This window comes from Pantherophis guttatus, chromosome 7, assembly GCF_059756535.1.
Source record: "Pantherophis guttatus breed Tessera chromosome 7, ASM5975653v1, whole genome shotgun sequence".
Lineage (NCBI taxonomy): Eukaryota > Metazoa > Chordata > Lepidosauria > Squamata > Colubridae > Pantherophis > Pantherophis guttatus.
In genome coordinates this window covers 3,367,673-3,382,081 of record NC_142069.1, presented here as the reverse complement: position 1 = coordinate 3,382,081, position 14,409 = coordinate 3,367,673, and the positions used below count along the sequence as shown (strand labels likewise).

Below are 14,409 nucleotides of genomic sequence, written 5' to 3'. Positions count from 1 at the left end.
TTTTTTACTTTTAAAAGCATTTTTCTACAACCTCTTCGGCGGAGGAGGTTGTAGAAAAAAAATGCTTTTAAAAGCCTCTGACGATCCCAGCTGAGTTGCCTGATCATCAGAGGCTTTTAAAAGCATTTTTTAACAACCTCTTCAGCTGAAGAGGTTGTAGAAAAAATGTTTTTAAAAGTTAAAAAAAAAAAAGTTGGCCACGCCCACCCAGTCACATTACACCCCCACCAAGCCACGCCCACAGAACCGGTAGTAACAAATTTTACATTTCACCACTGTATGAGTCTCTTTATTGGCACCAACTTTGCCCGCAAACGTCCCATTTGCGTGACTTAATTCAAATGGTCAGAAGGAATGCCAGAAATGCAGGCCCCACTCTCGACACTAGATGAATTCAGTGTTTGTTCCCGACAAACGCCCCTCCCAACTGCCTCTCCTTTAAACTCCATCCCCAGGTGTGCCTTGTGAAGGGAATCGGGGCCCTCTCCTTCCTCGTAAGCCAAGCTTCCCCAGTTTCCTCCATAGCCAACGGAGCCACTCTCTCGCTCTCTGTCAGCTGTTCGTCTTCCGTCTCAGATTCAGACTCCTACGGAGGCATGTGTTCTATCCCCGTCTCACACACGCACACAAACAGATAGCCAGGGGTTAAATAAAACTGGCAGACAACAAATTCTTTCGATAAGAGGATTGGCAGCAACCCAGTAGCTGCTTGCCAAGAACTTTACTCATAGAGGGAGGGGTTGTTCCTCCGACAGATAAACCCAAACAAGATACACACAGTTCAAGAATTGTCAAGTCCAGTCCATATTAAATCCAAGGCAGATAACGTTGTTTCAAAGATACAATGTGACTCGCTAGTAGCTTAGTTTTGTCCGTCACAGAGTCTGAATGGCCACCTCACCCTCTTTTATCCCCTGTGGGGTGTGGTCCAGTGACTCAGCTTACTCTCTGGCACACCTCCTTTTCTGCTGCGTCCGCTTGTCTCTCGGACGCTGGCGTGGATCCAGCCAAGACTTATCTCCATCACTGTCCGACTGCGAGGAGATACCTGGCTCCTGGTCAATCTCTTCTCCTTCGGGAGACACCTGAGGCATTGCCAGAGAGGAGGGTCCTGGAGAGGGAGGCCTGGCCAACTCCTCTCCTTCACGTTCGGAGCCTTCTCCCTCCGATAAGTCGGCCTCGGGGGTTGGAGTCACAACAGCATGACTGCTTGGTTGTTTTCTGGGAGACGTTTCATGACCCAACTAGATAACATAATCAGTGCTTAGAATGGGGGGTAGGGGAGAGGAGGAGGAAGAAGACAACAACTGCGGGGTCTTTGGTGGTCTCTGAACTTGGTGGTTTCTTGCAGACGTTTCATGACCCAACTAGGTAACAGTGCTAGAAAGGAGAGGAGGTTAGTCCATCTTTATATACAAATGGTTTACTCTTTAAACCACAGCCTAGATCAGTGAGGGCTAGCCTTTTTGCCATCGCGTGCCAAAAGTGGGGGAAGCACAGTGGGGTTGCGCGTGTGCGTGTGCCCACACCCATAATTCTATGCACCCCATCCCCCTCATGCTCCACCCGCTTTAGGCATGCAATGGCATGGTGGACTCGTTTTTCGCCCTCCCCAGGCTCCAGAGGCTTTAGGTCCCACCAGAAGTTGGCAAATGGGCCGTTTCCGGCCTCCAGAGGGCCTCCCAGGGGTGGGGAAGGCAGTTTTCACCCTCCCCAGGCTCCTAGAAAGGCTCTGTGTCGCTATCTGAGCCATGTTGGGGCAGTGAAGTGGTATATAAATCTAAGTGTTATTGATATTGCTATGTCTGTCTGTCCGTCCGTCCATCCATCCATCCATCTAGCATGTCTGTTTATCATCCATCTATCTATCATCTATCTATCCATCCATCCATCATCTATCCATCCATCCATCCATCCATCATGTCTGTTTATCATCCATCTATCTATCTATCTATCTATCATCTATCTATCAATCATCTATCAATCATCTATCATCTATCTATCCATCCATCCATCCATCATGTCTTTTTATCATCTATCTATCTATCTATCTATCTATCTATCTATCTATCTATCTATCATCTATCTATCTAATCATCTATCTATCATCTATCTATCCATCCATCCATCATGTCTGTTTATCATCTATCTATCTATCTATCTATCTATCTATCTATCTATCTATCATGTATCTATCATCTATCTATCCATCCATCATGTCTGTTTATCATCTATCTATCTATCTATCTATCTATCTATCTATCTATCTATCATCTATTTATCTATCTATCATCTATCTATCTATCTTTCTATCATCTATCCATCCATCTGTCCATCTATCTATCTTTCTATCTATCATCTATCCATCCATCCATCCATCCATCCATCCATCCATCCATCCATCCATCCATCATGTCTGTTTATCATCTATCTATCTATCTATCTATCTATCTATCTATCTATCTATCTATCTATCTATCTATCTAATAACTATCTATCTAATAACTATCTATCTATCTATCATCTATCTATCTATCTATCTATCTATCTAATCATCTATCTATCATCTATCTATCTATCTATCTATCTATCTATCTATCTATCACCTATCCATCATCATCTATCTACCCATCATCTATCATCTATCAATCATCTACCCATCTACCCATCATCTAGCCATCATGCCTCTCTCTCTCTCATCAATTTTGTACAGCCAACCATCTCACAAATGAGACTCTGAGCAGCGTACAATAAAACTAACAATTGGAAACAAGTCTAAAATAACCATTGGAGACCATCCAACCATTAAGCAGGCTTCTTAACAAGTATTTCTGACCTCCGTTTCTTTTCAAGTAAGGAGATACAACTATTTCGATACTTTCCATTTTGTGCCCTGGTTTGTTGTAATTATTTGAGGAACAGCTGAGAGGGGGAAAAATCTTCGGGCACCTTCATGCGTTCCATTTAATTAAATCACACTCAGGTATGTTGTTGGATTCTTCAGTTAACACACCTCACAAATGTGATTTGGGCAGCTAACAATTTAGGAGGGAGTGGGGTTTGTGTGAGGAGGAGGAGGAGGAGGAGGGGAGGGGAGGAAGACTTTGGGGTCCTTGGCGCCCTCTGAGCTTGGTGATTTCCTTGCAGAAGTCTCATTACCAAACTAGGGAACATCATCAATCCTAGCTTAAAAAAACCCGACATTAGCAAGATTAAAAAAAAAAACCCACAATGACATTTAAAAAAACCAACAAAAAACGATAGCTGGGTTTTCACATCCCCAAAATTATATCTATAATTTTTCTTTTTATTAATATAAATAAAAAAGAGCAGCATATTCAAAATCCATATAGACAGTGTGTTGTCTGATTACAGTTCTTTTGAGTAATGAGCACCCCAGTAATGATAATAGTATTCTCAACAGATAGTAGATTCTGTAAAATTATATAGGAGTATAGGAGAACATTAGTGTGATGATATGTGAATGCACAAGAGTTGAATAAGAATTGTTTAATTGTTAAAACCCAATTTAAAAAAAAAAGATAATAGTAACCTCATAACCTCTAATAGTAACCTCATACTAGCATGAGTAATTCCCTCATAACATCGATACCTACTAATTGTTCATGCTAATCAAAATGAATCAAAGTTAGTAAATTACGGTAAACAATCCTACTAATAATACCAATAATATTGCTTAACGCATTGTAAGCCGCCCTGAGTCTCCGGAGAAGGGCGACATATAAAAATAAATAAATAAATAAATAAATAAATAAATAAATAAATAAATAAATAAATAAATAATAAGATTAATCTTTCTCTTTGGTTTTTGAAGTTCTAACTCCTGTTTCTCTTATTTAACCATCGATAGAACTGATCCCAGACCTCAAAATATTCGGTGTCTTCCTTCTCCTTAATGTCAAATGTTAGTTTATTCATTTCTGCACATTCTAAATTTTTTGTTATAATCTTTTTCTTCTGTGGGGATCTCCTCACAGCCCTTCCAGCGTTGTGGGAAAACGATTCTGGCTGCTTTTAACACGGGTATTATTAACCTTAACCCAAACACTTCTTTGCAAATGAGGGCTACTGCTTTTAAATTGGTGCCTCTTTACAGCTGCGTCCCTTTCCCTTATAAAAAAAACCCTCTGAGAAAGCGGGAGTGTTGAGGAAGGAGCTCTTACAACCAGGAGAAAAGAAAAGAAAAAAAGAAAGAAGAAAGAAAGCAGAAGGAAGTTTGGTTTTCTCACAATGGTATGTAATTTCAGGAGACATTTGAGCCGTTTTCCAATGAACTAAGCTATAACGTAAGTTGGAGAAAGGAGGTTTGTGCTGGGGATATTGGCATAAAATTTGCCAGTGAAAATAAGGAGGATGGAAGGCAGGTCTGTCTGGGGCCTTGATTGAATCCCATATCAAGTAATAAAGGTGATATAAAAATTTAATAAGGACTAATCAAGGGTGACAGGATATTTTAATCTTAGCATTGCTGGCTGGGAGGGCCCCGGAAGATGATAGATATTGAGAAGAGAAGAGAAGAGAAGAGAAGAGAAGAGAAGAGAAGAGAAGAGAAGAGAAGAGAAGAGAAGAGAAGAGAAGAGAAGAGAAGAGAAGAGAAGAGAAGAGAAGAGAAGAGAAGAGAAGAGTTGGAAGGGACCTTCGAGGTCTTCTAGTCCAACCCCGTTTAGGCAGGATACCCTACACCATTTCAGACAAATGGTTATCCAACATCTTCTTAAAAGCTTCCAGTGTTGGAGAATTCACAGCTTCTAGAGCAGTGTTTCTCAACCTTGGAAGCTTGAAGATGGGTGGACTTCAACTCCCAGAATCCCCCAGCCAGCATCGCTGGCTGGGGGATTCTGGGAGTTGAGGTCCACCCATCTTCAAGCTCCCAAGGTTGAGAAACACTGTTCTAGAGGCAAGTAAGTTGTTCCATCAGGAGTTAACATTCAGGAACGTTTTGAGGAGTGGGGTGTACAGACTCCACGCTTGAAAGACATAAAACCACCCAGGTTTCTCACCAGGGATTAAGTAAATCCTTATGTTTGTAGGACTTGTGTTCTCCTACAAGAGTTTTTCAACCTTGCAACTTTAAGATGGGTGGACTTCAACTCCCAGAATTCCCCAGGCAACTCAAGAGATTTTTATATTTGTGTGGTGGTAATCATCAGCTAGTTTACTACTGGCCAGGGAATTCTGGGAATTGAAGTCCACAGGTCTTAAAACATGCTGGGCTGGGGAATTCTGGGAGTTGAAGTCCACCCATCTTAAAGCATGGCTGGCTGGGGAATTCTGGGAGTTGAAGTCCACCCATTTTAAAGCATGGCTGACTGAGGAATTCTTGGAGTTGAAGTCCACCCATTTTAAAACATGGCTGACTGAGGAATTCTTGGAGTTGAAGTCCACCCATCTTAAAGCCGGATGGCTGGGGAATTCTGGGAGTCGAAGTCCACCCATTTTAAAGCATGGCTGGCTGAGGAATTCTGGGAGTTGAAGTCTACCCATTTTAAAACATGGCTGACTGAGGAATTCTGGGAGTTGAAGTCCACCTATCTTAAAGCCGGATGGCTGGGGAATTCTGGGAGTCGAAGTCCACCTATCTTAAAGCATGGCTGGCTGAGGAATTCTGGGAGTTGAAGTCCACCCATTTTAAAGCATGGCTGGCTGAGGAATTCTGGGAGTTGAAGTCTACCCATTTTAAAACATGGCTGACTGAGGAATTCTGGGAGTTGAAGTCCACCTATCTTAAAGCCGGATGGCTGGGGAATTCTGGGAGTCGAAGTCCACCTATCTTAAAGCATGGCTGGCTGAGGAATTCTGGGAGTTGAAGTCCACCCATTTTAAAGCATGGCTGACTGAGGAATTCTGGGAGTCGAAGTCCACCTATCTTAAAGCATGGCTGGCTGAGGAATTCTGGGAGTTGAAGTCCACCCATTTTAAAGCATGGCTGGCTGAGGAATTCTGGGAGTTGAAGTCCACCCATTTTAAAACATGGCTGGCTGAGGAATTCTGGGAGTTGAAGTCCACCCATCTTAAAGCATGGCTGGCTGAGGAATTCTGGGAGTTGAAGTCTCTCTTGTGCCAGCTAATTATTATCAGCTAATAACCATCCAGGTTCATTAAAGGTGGGGAGGGGGGCATTTCATGTCAATGCCTTATGGCCAGGATCTCCAACCTTGGCAACTTGAAGATGGATGAACTCTTCAACTCCCAGAATCCCCTCCCTTGACACCTTGAAGACTGGAGAGTTCTGGGACTTGAAGTCCTCATGTCTTCAAGTTGCCACGGTTGGGGACCCCTGCCTGATGGGTTCTGTAGTGTCACGCGGTCCGTATGTCTCTGTCTTCCAGAGAGAGTGCATTTCCATCCATATCGGTCAAGCCGGAGTCCAAATGGGAAACGGATGCTGGGAGCTGTATTGCCTGGAACACGGCATTCTGCCGGATGGGACCATCCTGAAAACTGACGGACCGAGCAAAGCCAGTTATTCGTTTGAGACGTTTTTTTGCAAAACGGGCGCCGGGAAACATGTCCCCCGAGCTGTCTTTGTAGATCTGGAACCAACAGTCATAGGTACTGGCACTGGGTATTATGCAGGGTGGGTGGGTGGAAAGGAAGGAAGGAAGGAAGGAAGGAAGGAAGGAAGGAAGGAAGGAAGGAAGGAAGGAAGGAAGGAAAGTTGGAAACATTGATGGCTGCAAGGATGGATAGAAGGATGGATGGATGGAAAAGATGGAAAGGATGGATGAATGCATGGAAGGAAGGAAAGAAGGAAAGGACGGAACGAAAGGAAGGAAGGAAGGGAAGGAAAGAAAGTTGGAAGCATGGATGGATGGATGGATGGATGGAAGGAAGGAAGAAAGGAAGGAAGGGAAGGAAGGAAGGGAAGGAAGGAAGGAAGGAAAGTTGGAAGGATGGATGGATGGATGGAAGGAAGGAAGGAAAGAAGGAAGAGAAAGAAGGGAAGGAAAGAAAGTTGGAAGCATTGATGGAAGAAAAGGAAGGAAGGAAGGAAGGAAGGAAGGTTGGAAGCATTGATGGATGGATGGAAGGAAGGAAGGAAAGAAGGAAGGGAAGGAAGGAAAGAAAGTTGGAAGCATTAATGGATGGATGGATGGATGGTTGGAAGGAAGGAAGGAAGGAAGGAAGGAAAGAAGGAAGGGAAGGAAGGAAGGGAAGGAAGGAAAGAAAGTTGGAAGCATTGATGGAAGAAAAGGAAGGAAGGAAGGAAGGAAGGAAGGAAGGAAGGAAGGAAGGAAGGAAGGAAGGAAGGAAGGAAGGAAGGAAGGTAGGTTGGAAGGTTGGAAGCATTGATGGATGCATGGAAGGAAGGAAGGAAGGAAAGATGTCAGAAGGTCGCAAAAGGGGATCACATGACCCCGGGACACTGTGACTATTGTGAATATGAGTCAGTTGCCAAACGTTTGAATTTTGATCACGAGACCCTGGGGATGCTGCAAAGGTCCCAACTGTGAAAAACGGTCATCAGTCCCATTTTTCAGTGCCGTTGTAACTTTGAACAGTCACTAAATAAACTGTTGTAAGTCGAGGACTACCTGTACAGTAATGCAAAGTCAGAACGGACACGTCAAGGGTGGGTTGGTATGCAGCTGGCGTCCCATTCCTCAGCCGTTCAACCTTGAAGCAGCATCTCAGGCAGATACATCGAACTTTTCATTTCCCTCAAATCCTCCCCCCTTGTTGTGGCCCGTCAGCGGCCTGTGCAGCTAGTAGCTGATTCGGACAGCGAGGAGGCTGGTGTGGTGCTGCACCAGCAGCCTGTGCAGCTGGCACCCGAGTCGGACAGTGAGGAGGCTGGAGAAGATGTGGTGCCAGAGGCAGGGATTCAGCCAGGGCCTATAAGTGAAGAGGAAGAAGAGGAGGAGCCTCTTCTCGATGCACGGGCGCGCAGAGCTGCCAAAAGGCAGGAGTGGCTCCTCAGGAGGAGGTCTCCTCGAGAGTAAGGCTTGGGGCTAATTGGCCACTCCCTTAGCCTATTTAAGGAGGAACGCCGACTGAAGCAATTTGCAGGAAACAACTTCGTTCACATTCCTTTGTGTCTTGATTCCAGAAACGTTTGATTCGGCTCTTGTTTCTCTCTTGTCAGTTTTCCTGCAAATTGTTTCTGGGCATTCTGCCAACCACAGTAAGATGACGGTTATCTGAAAGACTGTGCCTCAGAATTGAGTTATTATTCTTTGGATTCTTGTCGGCTGTTATGGAAGTTAAATGAACAGCCCTTGTTCAGAAAAGACTGATTTAAACTGTACTTGTGTTCGAACAACTACTAAGAAAGCTCATTAGTAGTCCTTAATTAGTCAACTAAGGTTTGTACGGACTTTGTGTGTGCCGCGTTCTTTGGGGTCTGTAGCTGGGGCAGAACAGCCCTCCCAACCAGTCCTCTGTGCCCCCTCCCCCCCCCGAATTCACGGCAGACTGCTACCGACTGATATCAGAGGACAAGCGTGAGGTGGCAGCTGACAATTGTGGTTTGGTGTGATGTATCTGGCTGGTTTGCTCTCGAGACTGGCTTGGTAATCCCCTATATCCCTTTCTCTACAGACGAAATCCGCTGTGGGACCTTTTGCTCACTCTTTCACCCGGAGCAGCTGATCAGCGGCAAAGAAGATGCCGCCAATAATTATGCCCGAGGCCACTACACGGTTGGAAAAGAAATCATCGACCAAGTAGTGGATAGGATTCGCAAAATGGTGAGTTGCACGCCGGCTCCCTCGCCGCCTCCAGGTAGACAGCGCTGGGCCAAGGCTGTTCCGCAGTGCTCCTTTTGAGTTAGAAACGGGGAGGACTAGGGTAGCATCGTAGTTCAGATCTAGAACCTGGAAGATCCAGATCAAGTGCCAGCTCGATCACAAATCTCATTAGCAATGAACTGGCCAGTCTACCTTACAGGGATGTTGTTAGATTTCCTGCAGCTTTCAGAGAAAAGACATGTGTCAAAGCAACATGTCAAAGCACATGTCAAAGACATGTGTACAGCTGCATTCCTTCAGGATTTCTCCCTGAAGTGTCTCCTGGGCTCCGCTCCCATCATTGCTGTGTGATACTTGAGAATTATGGATATTGTAGTCTTATTGAATTGGGGAAGACTGCTCTAAAGAGACTAGGTCTCCAGATGTTGTGAATTCCCACCATCCTAGACTCTTGATTATTAGGATTAGCACCCTGGGTGGACCATTGATGGAATGTGAATTTCTACATTTGTTTTCCCAGAATGACCTGGTTCATACAACCCACCGACCCTCAAAAATCCAATCCTGTATTAGCCTAGTCCAGCAAGTTGTGGGAACAGGCTGAAGCACCGGTTGCTAGCCCAGAGTGACATGAGAGTTGAGTAAAAAAATATAGATGGAGGGGTTGACTTCTCAAAGTTGAGTATCGCTCTAGATCAGGGGTGAAATCCAGCAGGTTCTGACAGGTTCTGGAGAACCGGTAGCGGAAATTTTGAGCAGTTTGGAGAACCGGTAGCGGAAATTTTGAGCAGTTTGGAGAACCGGTAGCGGAAATTTTGAGCAGTTTGGAGAACTGGTAGTGGAAATTTTGAGTAGTTCAGAGAACCGGTAGCGGAAATTTTGAGTAGTTCGGAAAACTGGTAGCACAAATTTTGAATAGTTCAGAAAAACGGTAGTGGAAATTTTGAGTACTTCGGAGAACCGGTAGCGGAAATTTTGAGTAGTTCAGAGAACCAGCAAATATCACCTCTGGCTGGCCCCAGAGTGGGGTGGGAATGGAGATTTTGTACTATCCTTCCCCCAGGAGTGGGGAGGGAATGGGTATTTTACAGTATCCTTCCCCTGCCACACCCACCAAGCCACGCCCACAGAACCGGTAGTAGGCAAATTTGGATTTCACCACTGCTCTAGATCAGTACTTATCAATGTTGAGAATTTTAAGACGGGCGGACTTCAACTCCCAGAATTCATCCATGCTGGCTAGAGAATTCTGGGAGTTGAAGTCCAACCCATCTTAAAATTCCCAAGTTTGACAAACCCTGACCTAGATACAGGCCGGCCTTGATGACGACTTCAACACGGTGTCCTTCTTTCTGACCCAACAACTTTCCAATTCATTGTGGGTCTCCCCTTGTCAATGAACAGCTGTAATTTAGCAACCTCTGGATAATCTCCATTCTCAACCCAAGCACCGTTTTTGACCCAAGAAGGACAGGTGATAAAAGTTGGAGCATCTTGCACTTCCCGGTCCAACGTAGTATTTAAGTAGGACCACGTCCCACCATCCCTACCAGTTAAGGCTAAACTCCCTGACCTACTGACCTCTCATCAGTAGCAGGACTCTAATCCTGCTGCTACCAGTTTGCTCGTGGGCGCGCGTATGCTCACGCACAGAAGCTTCTGCGCATGTGCAGAGACATCTGGGCAGATGGGCGGAGCCTCCCACCGCCACTACCAGCTCGCCAGAACTGGGGCGAACCGGTAGCAACCAACGACTGCTTCTGATGGACTCCAAGCTTTCCTCTAACCAGTTCCTACTGTGTTCTGTCTCCTCCCATGAGTGGCCTTGCAGAGGCTCAAATAGCCCGGCAGTAACAAACGCAAGCTAGAGAGGCTGAAGCTGGCCCTTTAATAATTAGTTCTCTTCCAAAGCGTATATCAGTCTAATAGTTACCAGGCAATGTTCCAAAGGTCTTGGCAGACAGCCAGCAGGCTAATGCAGGAATGCAGACTCTTGTCAAAAAACTCCAAACTAACTCCACTGCATCCAAAACACCAACAAATTGTTCACCACACCTTTCCGGCCCAGCCACACCCCTTTTATACTTAGACGTAGGGTATGGCCCTACGTCTCCTGACCACACCTCTTAAGACGTGGCAATAGCTGTTCTCTACGACGTCTCCTACGTCTCTCTCTTGCATCCAATAGGGGCTCCTCCTCGTTGTTACCGGCCTCTGTTTCCTCCTCAATTTGGCTGGGGTCCAGAGGCACGTCAGCAACTGTCAGTTCTTGCTGACTCACCAGTGAAGACGGCCCCTCCGGCACATAGCTCGTGACAGTTTCCTCCTCCTCCATATCATCCTCCGAATCAGTATGCGAAGATAAATCAGCCTCCGTGGCCGGGGTCACAACATACTGGTTTTGCATTCTTACCACAATGTCTGAGGGCTTCTGTTGTGGCCTGTCGGCCACTGGCCCCTTCAGCAGCTGAATCAGAGGAGGAGGAGGAGGCGTGGGAGTCGGGGTAAGCATCAAGGCAACCTGAGAGCTCCGAGGGGGAAGAAGGAATGGAGCTGGCAGAGAGAGAGAGAGAGAGAGAGGCGTAGCCTGGGCCGTCCATCAGCCCTCAGATAGAGTAGAGTAGAGTAGAGTAGAGTAGAGTAGAGTAGAGTAGAGTAGAGTAGAGTAGAGTAGAGTAGAGTAGAGTAGAGTAGAGTAGAGTAGAGTAGAGTAGAGTAGAATAGAATAGAATAGAATAGAATAGAATTCTTTATTGGCCAAGTGTGATTGGACACACAAGGAATTTGTCTTTGGTGCATACGCTCTCAGTGTACATAAAAGAAGATACATTCGTCAAGAATCATAAGGTACAACACTTAATGATAGTCATAGGGAAACAGTCAATATAAATCTTAAGGATACCAGCAACAAGGTTATAGTCATAAGTGGGAGGAGATGGGTGGTGGGAACAATGAGAAGATTAACAGTAGTGCAGACTTAGTGAATAGTTTGAGAGTGTTGAGGGAATTATTTCTTTAGCAGAGTGATGGCGTTCGGGGAAAAACTGTCCTTGTGTCTAGTTGTTCTGGTGTGCAGTGCTCTAGAGCGTCGTTTTGAGGGTAGGAGTTGAAACAGTTTATGTCCAGGATGCGAGGGGTCTGTAGATATTTTCCCAGCCCTCTTTTTGGCTCGTGCAGTATACAGGTCCTCACTGGAAGGCAGGTTGGTAGCAATTGCTTGGATGGAGTGTCAACAGGCCCCAGGTCTGGAAGGTGGTTGATGAGGAAGAGGAGGAACAGCTGGGTCCAGTGCCTGATGTGCAGATGCTCAGAAGGCAGAGGAGAGGAGAGCAGTGGAAATCCATGGGCCGGTCCTTGGGACAAAAGAGCCATCGCTACTAGCGAAGCCCCACCCTTGTTCTGGGGATAAAAGGCAGGGGGTGGAGATGACTAGATGGGGCAGACAATTATTCATCTCCCCTGCCGGACAGACTTGTCAGCCTGCGGTGAGAGAGAGAGAGAGAGAGAGACTGTTTGCCAGGGCTGCCGGCGCTCTTAATAAAGGAATATTTTGAGTTTACTTCAGAGGGTTTGTCGTATTTGTGAGCTGGGTCAGAACAGCTTCTCCCACGGATGTGTCCCACACCACGTTGTTCTCCACAGCTTGTCTCAAATGCTTCATGCCCAAATCCTTCAAGGAGCTCAAACTAAGGTCTTCTCTTCCAGGCTGAGCAATGCAGCGGCCTCCAAGGTTTTCTGCTCTTCCATAGCTTCGGAGGAGGCACAGGTTCTGGATTCACGTCTCTCCTGATGGAACAACTTTCGGTAAGCTTTGGAAAGAAAGCTAAGCTTGAGTTCTCCGTCTATCCTGCGCCACGGATTTCGACCGCGGTGGTGGAACCGTACAACTCCATCCTGACGACTCACACCACCCTGGAGCACTCGGATTGTTCCTTCATGGTGGACAACGAAGCCATCTACGACATTTGCAACCGAAACCTGGACATCGAACGTCCAACCTACACGAACCTCAACCGTCTGATCGGGCAGATTGTCTCCTCCATTACCGCTTCTTTGAGATTCGACGGGGCTCTGAATGTGGACCTCACCGAATTCCAGACCAACCTGGTGCCGTACCCCCGCATCCACTTCCCTTTGACCACCTACGCCCCCATCATCTCGGCCGAAAAAGCCTACCACGAGCAGCTCTCGGTGCCGGAGATCACCAACGCCTGCTTTGAATTTTCCAACCAGATGGTGAAGTGCGACCCGCGTCGGGGCAAATACATGGCGTGTTGCCTCTTGTACCGGGGAGACGTCATGCCGAAGGACGTCAACGCGGCCATTGCAGCCATCAAAACCCGGCGGTCCATCCAGTTTGTCGACTGGTGCCCGACCGGCTTCAAAGTGGGCATCAATTATCAACCGCCTACCGTGGTGCCCGGCGGAGACCTGGCTAAGGTTCAGCGGGCCGTCTGCATGCTCAGCAACACCACGGCGATTGCCGACGCCTGGGCCCGTCTGGACCACAAGTTCGACCTGATGTACGCCAAGCGGGCTTTCGTCCATTGGTATATGGGCGAGGGCATGGAGGAAGGAGAGTTCGCGGAAGCCCGGGAGGACCTGGCGGCTCTGGAGAAGGATTACGAAGAAGTCGGAGAAGACACGGGCGTTTATGGATCCGACGCCGAAGATGAGCAAGAATACTGAAGACCCCTAGAAGAAAACCACCTTTCGTTTTTATGACGGTTTGGCTTCTGTACCAGACCTGACAATGCAGGCTTAAACCAGCCAACGTTGTACATCCTGGCTTAGTAGGAACGTGGGTTTGTTCCTTCCGTTTTAAGCACCTAATAAAGTCGATTTTGCAATCTGTGTCTTAGGACGGTATGTCTTCCGGGGGGTTGTTTGTCAATGTACAGGTAGCCCTCGACTTACAACAGTTCATTTAGCGACGGCTCAAAGTTATAAAAGCATTGGAAAAAGTGACTTATGAGTTTTTCACATTTACGACCGTTGCAGCGTTCCCATGGTCACATGATTAAAATTCAGACGTCACCCAGCTGGCCTTCAAATCTAAGGCGGGACTAGAACTCACCGTCTCCCATTGATTCGCCGAAAGTCACCCACTCAGTGTTCTGCCTGGTGATTGGCCCAAAGGAACCCAACCAGTTTTCATGCCTAAGTAGAATCAGTCTCCTGTCTGATCCTTTTTTCTGAGTTGTAGTTCCTTGGTTGAGGTAACGTGTCCTGCTTGATTGTTGGTAAATAACAACCTAATCCAGGAACCACCAAGGCTACTCCAGCCAACCCTAACAGGGCAACCCATTGCTTGGAATATAAACTGAGGGCAAATGCCACTCCCTTCTAGCACTGATGATATTCCCTAGTTGGGTCATGAAACGTCCGCAAGAAAGTCACCAAGCTCAGAGACCACCAAGGACGCCATAGTCCTTCTCCTCTTCCTCCCTCCTCCCCTCCTCCTCCTCCTCTTCCCCTCCACAAACCCCACTCCTTTCAGCACTGATGATGTTATCTAGTTGGGTCATGAAACATCTCCAAGAAAGTCACCAAGCTCAGAGACCACCAAGGATGCCATAGTTCTCCTCCTCCTCCTCCTCCTCCTCCTCCTCTTCCCCTCCACAAACCCCACTCCCCTCAGCACTGATGATGTTATCTAGTTGGGTCATGAAACATCTCCAAGAAAGTCACCAAGCTC

General features: G+C 46.5%; 1 protein-coding gene across 1 annotated transcript; it reads left to right on the top strand.

Moving 5' to 3' along the window:
- Positions 1 to 6,356: 6,356 nt before the first annotated feature.
- Positions 6,357 to 13,424, top strand: LOC148112748 (tubulin alpha-1A chain-like). The gene is made up of 3 exons (XM_087873193.1): positions 6,357 to 6,573; positions 8,563 to 8,711; positions 12,417 to 13,424. The coding sequence occupies exons 1-3, from the start codon at positions 6,393 to 6,395 to the stop codon at positions 13,398 to 13,400; spliced, it is 1,314 nt and encodes a 437-aa protein (XP_087729319.1). The 5' UTR covers positions 6,357 to 6,392; the 3' UTR covers positions 13,401 to 13,424.
- Positions 13,425 to 14,409: the final 985 nt, after the last annotated feature.

Coding starts and splice junctions, on each gene's coding strand:
- LOC148112748 (XM_087873193.1), top strand. CDS start 6,393: ATGGGAAACGGATGCTGGGAGCTGTATTGCCTGGAACACGGCATTCTG. Junction 6,574..8,562: donor TCTGGAACCAACAGTCATAG/GTACTGGCACTG, acceptor CTTTCTCTACAG/ACGAAATCCGCTGTGGGACC. Junction 8,712..12,416: donor TGGATAGGATTCGCAAAATG/GTGAGTTGCACG, acceptor CTTCTCTTCCAG/GCTGAGCAATGCAGCGGCCT.